Source organism: Phyllobates terribilis, unplaced genomic scaffold (genome assembly GCF_046119375.1).
Source record: "Phyllobates terribilis strain yellow unplaced genomic scaffold, ASM4611937v1 Scaffold_5__5_contigs__length_657084704, whole genome shotgun sequence".
Classification (NCBI taxonomy): Eukaryota; Metazoa; Chordata; class Amphibia; order Anura; family Dendrobatidae; genus Phyllobates; species Phyllobates terribilis.
Genome location: NW_027362765.1, coordinates 492,026,083 through 492,039,451, shown reverse-complemented (window position 1 = coordinate 492,039,451; position 13,369 = coordinate 492,026,083). Strand labels below are relative to the sequence as shown.

Below are 13,369 nucleotides of genomic sequence, written 5' to 3'. Positions count from 1 at the left end.
GATTGGCGCATCTAATGTGATGTGGTAATTCTGGGGCGGCTGAGGGCTCGTATTTTTCGGCTGGGACAGACCCAATAACCAGGGACCTTCCCAGCCTGATAATATAAGACCCCAGCTGTCTTCTTTACCTTGGCTGGTTATCAAAAATAAGGGGAACCCAACGTCATTTTCTTCTTTCATTTATTAGCTAAATACATGTACAGTAAACTACACATGCAAAGCGCTGATTATACATCTCAATGATATCCATCTACCCCATATTTATCTATCTATACCTATGCGCATCTAATCTAACATACCAAAGAGAGACAAAATGTATGCGGCAAAAATGCAAGGAAAACCGCCAGGGAGATGAGGTGCAGGGTTCAAGCGGAAATTCAGCTGCGTGAAAGCCTGAACAAACACTGATCGTGGGAACGTACCCCTAAATATATTCTGCATTGGTCCAGAGCCATCTCTAGACATAAAGGGCAAAATACAAAGCTTAAAACCAGTATTCTGGAGTAAAGATTTTTGAAAAGTCGCATAATTTTGGCGCAACTTGTGGCAGAGGTAAAATTATGCTACTTTTGATGTTCTCACGCAATTTTCGCTCAGTTCCAATTCTTCATGAATCAGGACCCTCTGATTCCAGCCCATCTCCTCATCAAGACCAGCGTTAACAATGCCGATCTTGATGAATCAGGCCTATAGTTTTGCCACTTATGCTGGGCAGAATTACATAAGAACACATTCATTCAGCTACAGAGGCTGCACTTCCTAATTAACAGAACACTTGCAGAGATTAACCTTCATAATTAAAGTGAAGCTGCAGAGAAAAACGCTAGGCAATCCATAATGGATACTCCGTGGATTACCAATGTGCTCTCGTAACAGCCAAATATTCCAGTTATTATAATCGCTCATAAAATCAGAGATCGTGTCGCAGATAGAGAACAGTTAGCATATGGTAAATGAAGTGGATGACGCTCATGAGACGATAGAAAAAATATATAACAGTCTACACTGGGGTCTGATGGAAATGAGGCACAGACATTAAGTAATATTTATTAAAGGACAGAATTTACATAAAATGGTGTCAAATTTGTGAACTGAATATTGGCACAGTTTTCTAACAATCTGATTAATCCTTCCCCGTCACAGATCATTGTTTTTCCGCTATCGTTTTCTCCTCCATTTCTTTCAAGAGGCAAAACTTTTCTACATATACTTTGTATTTATACTTTATTTTTTGTAATTTGTTTTTACAGCGTTCATTGCACAGTAAAAATATCCTGGCAACGTGAATCTCCAGGCCAGTAGAATTTCAGCGAAAACAAACTTGTATCATTTTTATTTATTCAAGTGATGAAAAAAAATTCAGGGAAAAAAAAAATGTAATTAAATTTGGTATGTATTGCCATCTTACTTATATTTGACTTATTTAGGAATGTGTTCTTGTTTTAGCTTTAAGTCAATCATCTTTTCTTCTGTGATTGATCACTGATCCTTTAATAAATGAATCAACATATATACAAAACCCACTAACGGGTTCTACATGAATTATGATTTATAGGTAATGAATTCACCTACTCCATGAAGGAAATTCAATACCTGACAAATGCTCCCAGACCCCTCTGTTTCTTTACATCTAATTTTCCAGCAGCTTGAGAGCATTTTAGTCTTAAAAGAAAATCAATTAGAGAAACAGACAATTATTACAGTCACAACGTTTGGACTAATTGATAGCTTCTTCTCTAATGTTACACGTAAGAGTACACAAGACATTACATCTCAGATTGCTCTTGCATGAAGGTCGTGTTAAAATGAAGAAGCCGAAAAATAGCAATTTTCTTCCTGAAAGTAGATTCAATCAGCAGATACATTTAAAGGTAATGTATCACATAGATTTTTTTTTACTGATTAAAACCAGAAACATTTATTTTCTCGTCTGTGTTTGTTTTCTTTATTTTATTTCCTCTACATGATTATAGGGGGTGCCACCTTGTCTGAGCTGCTTAGAGATGACACCAGGTTTAACATGTTCAACACCATGGAACAGTAGCTGCAGCACTGAAGAAACACCATTTTTATTTTTTTAAGTTTTCATCTCCATTGCAAAGATATTCACTAGTAAAGTTTAGGGTAAGATTTATGATAAGCCCAAAGGGGCAAATCCAGAGATTCTCCTCTGGAGGCATGTACTTTGTCCCCTGCATGACACTGACCAATCATAAGCAGGAGGAGACCTACAGGGGAAAAAGAACACGCCCCTAGTAGGTGAGATGAACATGCTTTCTCCTGTGTGATGTAATCATCCCTTATTTCTGCACCTACTGTGTAATATAGAGCTGTGTGTGTGTGTGTGTGTGTGTGTGTGTGTGTGTGTGTGTGTGTGTGTGTGTGTGTGTGTGTGTGTGTGTGTGTGTGCCACAGAGCAGACAGAGCTTTGAGAGGAGAGCTGCACTTACAGACGTGTTTGTAATCACACTCAGCTCTGCTGTATTCCCCTTCCCCCACATTGAGCTTCCTGAAAGAAGACATGGAATTGTTTGTAATGACACTAAGAACTGTTCTATACTACACAGTAAGTGCAGAGATCAGGAATAAGCACATAGCCTGTTCTTTTTCCTCTGCTTGAAGCTTCCTGCTTATGATTGGACAATGTCATGCAGGGAACAAAGTACATGCCTCCAGAGGAGAATCTCTGGTAACTCCCAGGTGGACTTATCATAAATTATAACCTAAACTCTACAAAGTAATAATATCTTTGTAGCAGAGATTAGAAAATTAAAAAAAAAAAAAAACCACTATGTTGTGTTCAGCTCTCCAGCCAGTATTCCATGACGTGACCAGTTTAACAAGCTCAAACTGTTGAAAGGTCCTCTTTAAAAAAATAAACATTTAGAAATATGCCTTACTGAAGTCACATGGACCATAGAAAACAAGTCAGAAAAAAACGCTTGGTCTTCTATGGGAGAATTTTTCTAGGCATGCTCTGAAAACTGTGCAGGAGTCATTGTACAGAGAAGGAAAGAGGAAGAAGAGCTGTGCTGTGTCCATCTATTGTCAATAGGGTAAGCCCTTGTCTACATATAGGAGATATCCCAGGCAGTATTACTGTGAGAAGCAAGACTGCTGAAATGTGATCTTTATTGAAGATGTCTCAACTAGTGATGAGCGAGCATGTTCTGTTAACCCTTTCGGGGAGCATGCTCGGGTGCTATGTTTTAGTCACTCTGTGCTCATGATTTGCGACTGTTTGACAGCTTTAATAAAGGCACTCCTCACACGTATTAAAGCTGTCAAACAGTCGCAAATCATGAGAACGGAGTGACTAAAACATAACATCCTAGCACGCTGAAGATACTCGGAAAACACCCGAGCATCGAGCTCATCACTAGTCTCAACCCCTCACGGGACTCCGTAAAAACTGCAGTTTCAGTACAGAGACCGTCATTCTATAATTTGATCCTGTTAAACAAATGTGATGGTTGAAGCCAATTACGGATCATATAGCCCCCCTTCAACAGGAAGAGTAGTGGTGGGAAACCAAAAAGTTGTGTAAACATAAAATTGTAATGCTCCACTGTTCTCAATAATATCCAGAGTAACATGAGTGGGTGCTGAAAGGGATGTCTTGCTGTTCCAGCAGTGGCAAGTCATTTTTAGAAAGTAAAATGAAGTCCTGCACAGTTCACTTGAACTATGGCTCATGGACTGAGCAGTGAGGTCCCTCAATGACTGCGGTTTTAGCCCTTCACAAGCATTCAATGAACTTATAAAACTCATCAGCTGCCTTATGACAAATGTAATTAAAGAGAACCTGTCACCAGGAAAAAAACACTATTAACCTGCAGATATGGGGTTAATCTGCAGGTTAACAGCATTATTATGCTGCCTGGCGCTTGAACTTAACCCAACGCTGTGGGGAGAAAATTAATTTTATTCTCCCCGGCAGTGTTTCCGTTTCAGTCACGGGACGGTGCTGATTCAGGCGGCTGTAACCGCGCCCCAACCCTGCCTGACAGACGGCCCCAATGCAGAGCGAGTGTCAGTCAGGCCTGGGGGCGCGGTTACAGCCGCCGAGCAGTAACTGAACCCACACTGGCGTTGCTCCCAAGACTGAAGCCGTGCCCTCGGGTATGCAGTTTCAGTCAGCTCTCTAAGAAATCAGATTGGCGGCTGTAACCTCGCCTCCGGCATTTGGACTGGCTGTCAGTCAGGGCCTGGGGAGCGGTTACAGCCGCCAATCTGTATTCTCAGAGCAGGGACTGAACTCGCGCATGCACCGTGACTGAAACAAGAACACTGCCGGGGAGAATAAAGTTCATTTTCTACCCGCAACATTAGGCTATGTGCAGGCGCCGGGCAGCATAACGCTATTAACCTGCAGAATAACAGCGGTTTTTCTGGTGACCAGTTCCCGTTAAATCCAATATATTTCAGTATACACCAATGGCATCATGGCCTGAATAAGACAGAACTATAAATACAAAACTAAGAATACTGCAAAATTATTATTTTTTGTATTACCTGCTCCATGTCTGTGCTCTTCCTCTTTCTTGGAGGCCTTGATATTTTCACAGTAACAGGCGAGTCATCACCACGATGTTTTATTTCCATTTTATTAGGCTTCACTGGGCTAAAACGAATTTCCATCTGAGGTTGAGGAAATCTGCTGGTTTTTCCGTTCTCTGTAGAAATCATAGAGGAGTCTAACACTACATCCGATCCATCCTGTGACTATTTAAAAAAAAAAAAAAAGACATCATCATTATTCTTTTAAATACATGACATAAAACATCTTCTGCCAGACTGCTCTGTCCCTGTGGAGAAGTGATTAAGGGGTGTCCCCAGAATCAGAACTTAGCAGCAAACAGTCCTGAGCGAGCTTACATCAGCCCAGAAACTGGCACTGAAAGTAAAGAAGCCGCAATATGCATTGGTAGTACTTATACTAGTCAGAATTGTTTTATAGTCCTGATATTCAGAATTATATTTTGGGAGAGGTTTTTTTTATTATTATTATTTTATTTTTTTTTTTTTTTTAAGAAAAGAAATTTGCCGCATGTCAGGCTGTTGCATCTTTTGCCGGTTCATGCTTCGTAACTTACCTGAATGTCAGATGCAGAATCGGCACCACTGGAGGTGGAAGACTTCTTTTCTTGGCAATGAATTGCAGACTGATCTTGTGACTTCATTACCTACACCACCAAAAGAACATTATTACCATTTCCAAGAAGCAAAAATGTGCATCAAAATGGTCAATAGAGTCTAATACACAGACTATAACGCAAGAGCACTACATCATAGTTAATGCTTCTGTACATGAGGATATACATATGTAGATATGCATATTAATCATATTTATAGTAGTAGGAATGACTTTACTAATGGAAACCATTCACATCTTAACAGTTCAGTACAATTCCTTCAGAGTTGATAGGTGGCTGTGCCAGGTATTTGACCCCCCTCCTCCCACACCCCACATACAGTACAGACCAAAAGTTTGGACACACCTTCTCATTTAAAGAAATTTCTGTATTTTTATGACTATGAAAATTGTGCATTTACACTGAAGGCATCAAAACTATGAATTAACACATGTGGAATTATATACTTAACAAAAAAGTGTGAAACAACTGAAAATATGTCTTATATTCTAGGTTCTTCAAAGTAGCCACCTTTTGCTTTGATGACTGCTTTGCACACTCTTGGCATTCTCTTGATGAGCTTCAAGAGGTAGTCACCGGAAATGGTCTTCACTTCACAGGTGTGCCCTGTCAGGTTTAATAAGTGGGATTTCTCGCCTTATAAATGGGGTTGGGACCATCAGTTGTGTTGTGCAGAAGTCTGGTGGATACACAGCTGATAGTCCTACTGAATAGACTGTTAGAATTTGTATTATGGCAAGAAAAAAGCAGCTAAGTGTTAATTTATAGTTTTGATGCCTTCAGTGTGAATGTACAATTTTCATGGTAATGAAAATACAGAAAAATCTTTAAATGAGAAGGTGTGTCCAAAATTTTGGTCTGTACTGTATCCAATACTGATAGGTTGTCATTATAAAAAAAAAACTAGAAATCCCCTATGGCTATTTGTGCCCCCCAATTAGGCGATAAAGAAATATACATTTTCAATGTATTTAAAGGGAATCTGTCAGCAGGGTTTTGCTACCTCATCTGAGAGCAGAGTAATGTAGGCAAAGAGAAGCTGAATCTAACGATGTATCACGTAGATTACTGGGTGCAGCAATTCTGACACACAGCTTTTAGATTTAGACTGAAGCAGAGCTGAGAAAGCTAACCACACCCACACCACAGCTAACTCTGCCCACACCAGGCTCTCTATGTGCAAAGTCCATAGACAGTGAGGTCCTTATCACAGGGGGAGGGGTGTTGTTGGATTGATGCAGTCCAGCAATGTTAATCTCTTAGTGATAAATCCTTCATAGTTAGTAAACAGCAGCACGCACTTTGACAAGTGACACATCCCTGAATTCTGTGTTTCGGCCTCTATCTCCTGCTGTCTTCAGATTACATAGCAAAAATCCTGCTGACAGATTCCCTTTAACAGTGGATCAGGAATGGACATTCATTTTAAGAAACACCAGCTTCGTTTTCTTAAAGATCCATCAACAAAAAAAATACAATTAAACTAAGTCATAGACTTACATTGCGTGGATCTACCTTCTCTGCTGCAGTCATGGCTGAAGACTGGGAATGTTCCAGCTTGGCTAGTTGGTCCTGGTACTCCTTGATGGTGGCTTCACTTGCAACCAGTTGCCTCTTCAATTCTTCCACAGCAAGAGAGTCCTAAGTTTTTAATATAAAAATAACAGTCAGTCAATTTAAAATTAAAAAAGTCCAAGAACAGTTAATATAGAAAAACAGTATGTTTAATACACGAGTGAAAATGGTAGATAATCACAGCTTATAAAGTAGGAAAAGGGAACCTGTTAGTAGGTTGAGACCACTAAATACCTCCACTTTGGAAACCTAGACCTCAGCTGTGTAACAAACGAGTCCATGTCAAAACGGGCCTTTTTGGCATTAGGTAGTCAAAGGACTTTTAGATGACCAGAAAGAGGAGCCTGGAGCAGAGATCAAGGGTGCACATCTCCATTCCATTCATTCCCATAGGACTGCTGGAGAAAGCCAAGAATCATATTCAGCAATCTCTGCCAGTCCCAGAGAGCATGAATGGAGCAGAGCTGTCCCGTAACAATTTACCACCTATCCACAGCATATTGCTTATCGCTGGGGAGCCCCCAAACATTTCAAGAACAGGGGTTCTGATGACATGGAGCAGAGGTCGAGCGTGTGCACCGACGCTCTATTCAATGTCTGGGATACTGGCAGAGACATCACAGTGCTGTGTTCAGATTTTACCATAAGTTTCATAGACTTTTAATGAAGCAGCACAAGCTCAATCTCCACTTCACATAAACAGAGGACACAATCTCCATTATCATGATTGGTGAGGAAACAAAGACACAATGGCAGTATTGAGTTTTTTCACCCTTTTCACTTCACCTGGATTTTCCCTCTTTTTCACTACATTATATGGTGAATGAAGTCATTCAAAATTACAACTTGTCCCACAAAAAACAAACCTTTATTGGGCTATTTTGATGGAAATTTAAAAAGTTATACATGTCTGGATCTCATATGAAGGGGATGAACAATTTGAAAGCTCAAAAACAAAAAGTTGGCACAGTCCTGAAGGAAATGATAGCGCATCATAGAGAATTAGCTTAGGTGACAAACATAGCGCACATACTGGAGGGGTAAGACTGTCGCCTCTATTAGAATTTTTAAGGATTTCAATTTCTTTTTCTTTTTCTGCAATGCTGGAAAGTAAGTTTTTCAACTGCACTTCCAGTGCGGAGAGGAGAGTGTCCCGCTCTTCTCGCCACTTCTGCAGGGTATCGTCTTTCTCAGCCAGCTGAGCAGAGAGATGATCCTAGAGGAGAATGCAAAAGGATGGTCAATACAAGATCTTCATTCCTAGAAAAGAGAAAGCTTTACCTAGGCACACGACCGAAACTCAGCGACTTCACATGCCAGCATATCCAGGGGTGCTGTACCTTCTATCTATCTATATATATTTTACACATATACATACACACACACACGTGGTAAAAGTTGTTGGTACCCATCACAATGGTCACAGAAATAACTTGAATCTGACAAAAGTAATAATAAATTAAAAATCTATGAAAATGAACAAATGACAGTCAGACATTGCTTTTCAACCCTGCTTCCACAGAATTTTTAGCGTGTGTATATAATTGTGTGTATATATATATATATATATATATATATATATATATATATATATATATATATATATATATATATATATATATATATATATATATATATATATATATATATATATATATACACACACACACACACACACATACATCATCACTGGATATGCTAGCAAACAGAAATAAACACTTGAAATAGATCACTCTGTTTGTAATGATATAATATACAAAGTTCCACTTTTTGCATTGAAGAACTGAAATAAATTAACTTATTGATGATATTCTAATTTAGTGAGATGCACCTGTATATACATACACATATAAAAAAACAGCAAAAAAAAACAGTACCAATTTATCAACATGTCAAGGTGAATAATATAAATGTAATCTATTGTCAGCTTATATAAAAATAAATAAATAATGATGGCCGTGGATCAGGCAGCATTCATGAGCTATAAGGCTCTTTGATTTATGATTTTTTTTTATTTATTTTTTATTTTTTTAAGAAGCACTCCACTAACTTTTGTATTCATTAAATGTGTGTGTGTACATGCATGTAATGTAGTGTAAGTGTATTAATATACTGTATTTTTCAAACTATAAGACGCACCTAGGTTTTAGAGGAGTAAAATAGAAGAAAACAAATTGAAGCAAAAAAATGTGGTCATGAAGCACTGTTGTGTGGAAGGCGGTCTGCTGCTGACACTGTTATACGGGTAATGTCTAGGGTTAATATCCCCCAATTCTGTACAAATGTCCCCCTTCCTGTTATACATGGCCCTCATCCCCATGCTGGCATGCACGGCACCCCTCATCCCCATGCTGGCATGCACGGCACCCCTCATCCCCATGCTGGCATGCACGGCACCCCTCATCCCCATGCTGGCATGCACGGCACCCCTCATCCCCATGCTGGCATGCACGGCACCCCTCATCCCCATGCTGGCATGCACGGCACCCCTCATCCCCATCCTGGCATGCACGGCACCTCTCATCTACGTGACCGCCGATCCGCTGCAGTTGGCACTGTGTGCCTGCTATAGAGGAGAATTAATATTCAGTGCTTCACATGCCTATGGCCGTGGAAAGTAATGGATATTCATGTTCTTTAATAGCAGGCACATGCGATCGCTGACCCGCTGCTGGAGACGGCGGCTGCGCTATTCTCCTTAATAAGACGCACCCCCCACTTTCCTCCAAAATTTTGGGAGGAAAAAAGTGTGCCTTATAGTCCGAAAAATACAGTACTCACCTACCGACGTCTTCTGCGGCATCCAGCGACGTTCTTCTCTGCTTCTCAGTGAAGGCCCCGCAATTCTGACTAGCCGGCACATTCTATGCGGTGTGTGTGAGCCGGAAGTCTACTTTACAATGACAGCCTCTGAAGCCTCGTTGTGACGCTCCATAGGCTTTCATTATAAAATACACTTCCGGGTCATGTACAGCACAGCATGACCCGGCCAGTCTGCAGAGGACTGAGGTCATTGGGAAGAGGAGAAGAACAGTGCTGGACACCGGACGGAGCAGCGGTAGGCGAGTATATTAATACGCTCACACTGCATTACATGCCTATATACACACATTTTATGAATAAAAAAAAAAGTTAGTGGGCATGCTTCTTTAAGGGAGGAAATTGCTGATTGATTTGGGAGTATTTTCTGTATTCAGTTCCCTTTCAAAGAGAACAGAAATAAAGCTCAATGTTTAACACATGACTTGCATTAAGGAATAGATTTCCCAGGAAAAGCTGGTTTTCCAGCAATAGTAACTTTTCTGACTCCTTGACAGCCAGTGATTCACTCTGGAACTGTCTGCTTCACACATGACTCCGAGAATCCTTGGGAATTATGAGCAGCAGAACTCACATTATCCCTTCAATTATACTTATTAGGCATGGTAATCCCCTTAAAAATCATTTATATTATACACAGCCAAATAAGCATGCCCAGGTAAGTCATGCAGTGCTGAGCATTGCTTAGTCGTTTTGCTGAACTGATAACAGCAATGTGGATTTTTTCCCAATATATTTAAAACTGTGTAAAAATAATGTACATATAAATGCAAGTATGAACCCGCTCACCAGCTCTGCCTGCTGCTTTCCATAACGCTCTCTGTCATCTGCAAATTTTCTCATCTCCCGGTTCCTTTGACTCTCTGATTCTTTGGCCTGAGCAATAAGAGTCTTTCTTTCTTCAAACCATTTCTTTTTGTCATTGTTACATTTCTCTTCAAGTTCCTATATAATAATGAAGAGCATATAAAGAACAACAGTAGGCATATATTGGAAAAAGATGATACAAATGAGGTTTTGTTTTTTTACGAATTTCTGAATTTTTTTCACCACTTAAATGAAGGGGGAAAAAAACAGAAATCAAAGTATAGAAATTTGGCCTGTAGAATCATATTGCCACATCATTTTTACAGCACTATGGATGCCTTAAAGAAGTAAAAGCAAACCTTCCCCTCCCAAAAAAAACAACTGCACAATGTTTTTTTTTTTTTTATCTCTCTGCAATTTTACTGGACATGGAATTTATGTTCTTAGGCTATGTGCCCACGATGCAGAAATGAAGCAGAAAATTTCTGCATCTCCCCTGGCAGAAAAAACGCATGCGGATTGTACATGTGTTTTTCCTGCCAAATACATGCGGATTTGAAGCGTTTTCACATGCAGATTGACAAGCGCTTTCCAGGCGATAGCATCACTTGGAAAGTGCATGACAACTAGGTCACACTGTATAAATCCATGCAAACAGCATGGATTTATATAGTGTGACCGAGAGAATGTCAAAAAATAAAAAAATAAACCTATACTTACCTTCAGATGGCCCGGCGTGTGTTGCTGCGCTCCTTCCTGGAGTCTCCTCTCCTCCAGACTTGGGTACTATCCGCACATTGAAACACATAATCCGTGAGTACAAATGTACTGACACGGATTATGTGCGTCTCAATGCAAGTCAATGGCGGCGATTACGCCGCGCTTCCGCAAAATTAATGGACATGCTGCAGATTTTTGAGCGCAGCATAAACGCTGCGGAAAAATCTGCAGCATGGGCATTGAAAGTGCGGAATTGCATAGGGGACCATGGCAGAAGGCTTACCATGCGTTTACGCTGCGGAAATTTCCGCACCAAAAACGCTTGAAATACACATCGTGGGCACACAGCCTTAGTTAGTCTTCTAGCACATGGAATGGTAAAATAAATGTCATTCCAAACTACAACTCATCTAGCAACAAACAAGTTCTCATACGGCCATGTGGACCGAAAAATAAAAGTTATGGTTGCTGGGGTAAAAAAAAGGACAAAAAAAAAACCCATAAAAGTGCAAAAACAGAAAATTGCTCAATTGGGAAAGGGTTAAAAGTGAAGTGTGTAGCAGCAGGGTTTCAAGGCAACTGACATACACAAGAACCATATGGGGACTTAAGGCCCCGTCACACATAACGAGATCGCTAGCGAGATCGTTGATACGTCACGGTATTTGTGACGCAATAGCGATCTCGTTATGTCTGACAGGTAGCAACGATCAGGCCCCTGCTGTGAGATCGCTGATCGCTACAAAGCTTCCTGGACCTTTCCTGGGTCGTTGCGCTCCCGCTGGGCAGTGTGCATCGCTGTATTTGACACCTTATAAACGACCTCGTTAGCAATTCAGAACTGAGACACGTAGGCGTGCATAAATTGGACTTTTCCGCACCCCTCGTCCCCGATTGGTGGTCGCTACAGCGTTCTCATTTTCCGCCATGCATAAAGAAGGCAACAGAAGAGCGATTCCATCCTTTGTTTCTGACCTCGTGCTGGATTGCAGATCCTAGCAGAATTCTCTGGGCTGTTGATATCCGTTCATTCGACTGAGTCCTGATTTTGCAGATCGTTGTAGCGACCAAGGCCGCCCAATCAGAACGCAGCAGCGTCCACCAATCGGAGATGAGGGGGCAGGGAAAAGTAATTTTATGCACGCCTTTGTGACACAGTACAGTCCCCATCAAGGAGTGGATTGTTGAAATAGCTGCTGTGTGAAAGCGTCCCAACGACCGCCGAGATCGTTAGTTAGATCGCTGGGGCAGCCGAAATCGTTGTGAAGTTCTGCATGTTTGACAGCTCCCCAGCGATCACGAAACGACTCTCCAGCGATCCCAAAACCGTGACGCACTAACGATCTCGCTAGCGATCTCGTTATGTGTGACGGGGCCTTTAGGTCAGGTTTCAGGTCAAACATCACATTTCCATAAAGGTATCATGCATGACGTGATCTGATCATTGTGTGGCAGCGACATCTCCATCAACGCACCGTCACATTTACCTGTAGTCGGTTCTGGAGCTTGATGGCTTGTGTATTGCTAGTTTCGGAGTTATTGTTGGTTTCTCTGCTCAGCTCTAGAACATTTTCTTTACCAGATATTTTCTCTCTATACTTTTGTTTCCACAGCTCCAGCTCTGTATAGAAGAGGATTAAATATAAGAATGGCCACATATATGCACTGCAGTATACTCCAACTCACTGATTAATTACAGGAAATTTTTCATTTGTCCAGCAGGGCCTTTTCCATTTTTTTTTTTGGGCTCTTTTCCGGCTCAGGCAGCTATTCTCCTTCTTCCACTGACGTCATGTCAACAGAGCAGCTTCTTCTCTATCGCTCTGCTCATGAGGAGTCACTGCCGATGCCATGCCGAATGGCAGCCGGCTCCTCTCTGCCTAACGGACGGGAACACATTGGAAGAGGTGTCATGTTGACGTGAGGTTAAAGGAAGCAGGCGAATCGCCACATGAGCCAGAAAAGATTGCTGCAGGGCAAAATAGGCAGGTTGCTAGCAACTGATTGAGTGCAAGCACTTAGCCCCATAGGGTAAAAAAAACTCATAAGTCCCAGATAAAACCTTTAAGTGGTCACTGTAGTTTCAACAACAAACTTTCAATAAATTAGTTGTACAAGAAAATGTAAGAAACACTGTAATATATACAACCCCTGGCAAAAATTATGGAATCACCAGGCTCAGAGGATGTTCATTCAGTTGTTTAATGTTGTTGAAAAAAAGCAGATCACAGACATGGCACAAAACTAAAGTCATTTCAAATGGTAACTTTATGGCTTTCAGAAACACTAAA

At 40.9% G+C, this 13,369-nt stretch overlaps 1 protein-coding gene across 5 annotated transcripts in view; it reads right to left on the bottom strand.

The window, feature by feature from the left end:
• The window catches only part of KIF20B (kinesin family member 20B), a 125,564-nt gene that overhangs the window by 14,707 nt on the left and 97,488 nt on the right, over positions 1-13,369 (bottom strand). For 3 of the 5 annotated variants that reach the window (XM_073685535.1, XM_073685536.1, XM_073685537.1), the window contains exons 25-31: positions 12,566-12,699; positions 10,341-10,496; positions 7,765-7,947; positions 6,657-6,797; positions 5,097-5,186; positions 4,516-4,725; positions 1,594-1,662 (exon numbers count right to left, since the gene is read on the bottom strand). In XM_073685535.1, coding sequence (XP_073541636.1) covers positions 1,594-1,662; positions 4,516-4,725; positions 5,097-5,186; positions 6,657-6,797; positions 7,765-7,947; positions 10,341-10,496; positions 12,566-12,699 — 983 coding nt within the window. The remainder of the gene's footprint in view (positions 1-1,593; positions 1,663-4,515; positions 4,726-5,096; positions 5,187-6,656; positions 6,798-7,764; positions 7,948-10,340; positions 10,497-12,565; positions 12,700-13,369) is intronic. The other 2 variants (XM_073685538.1, XM_073685539.1) reach the window with 1 other exon arrangement.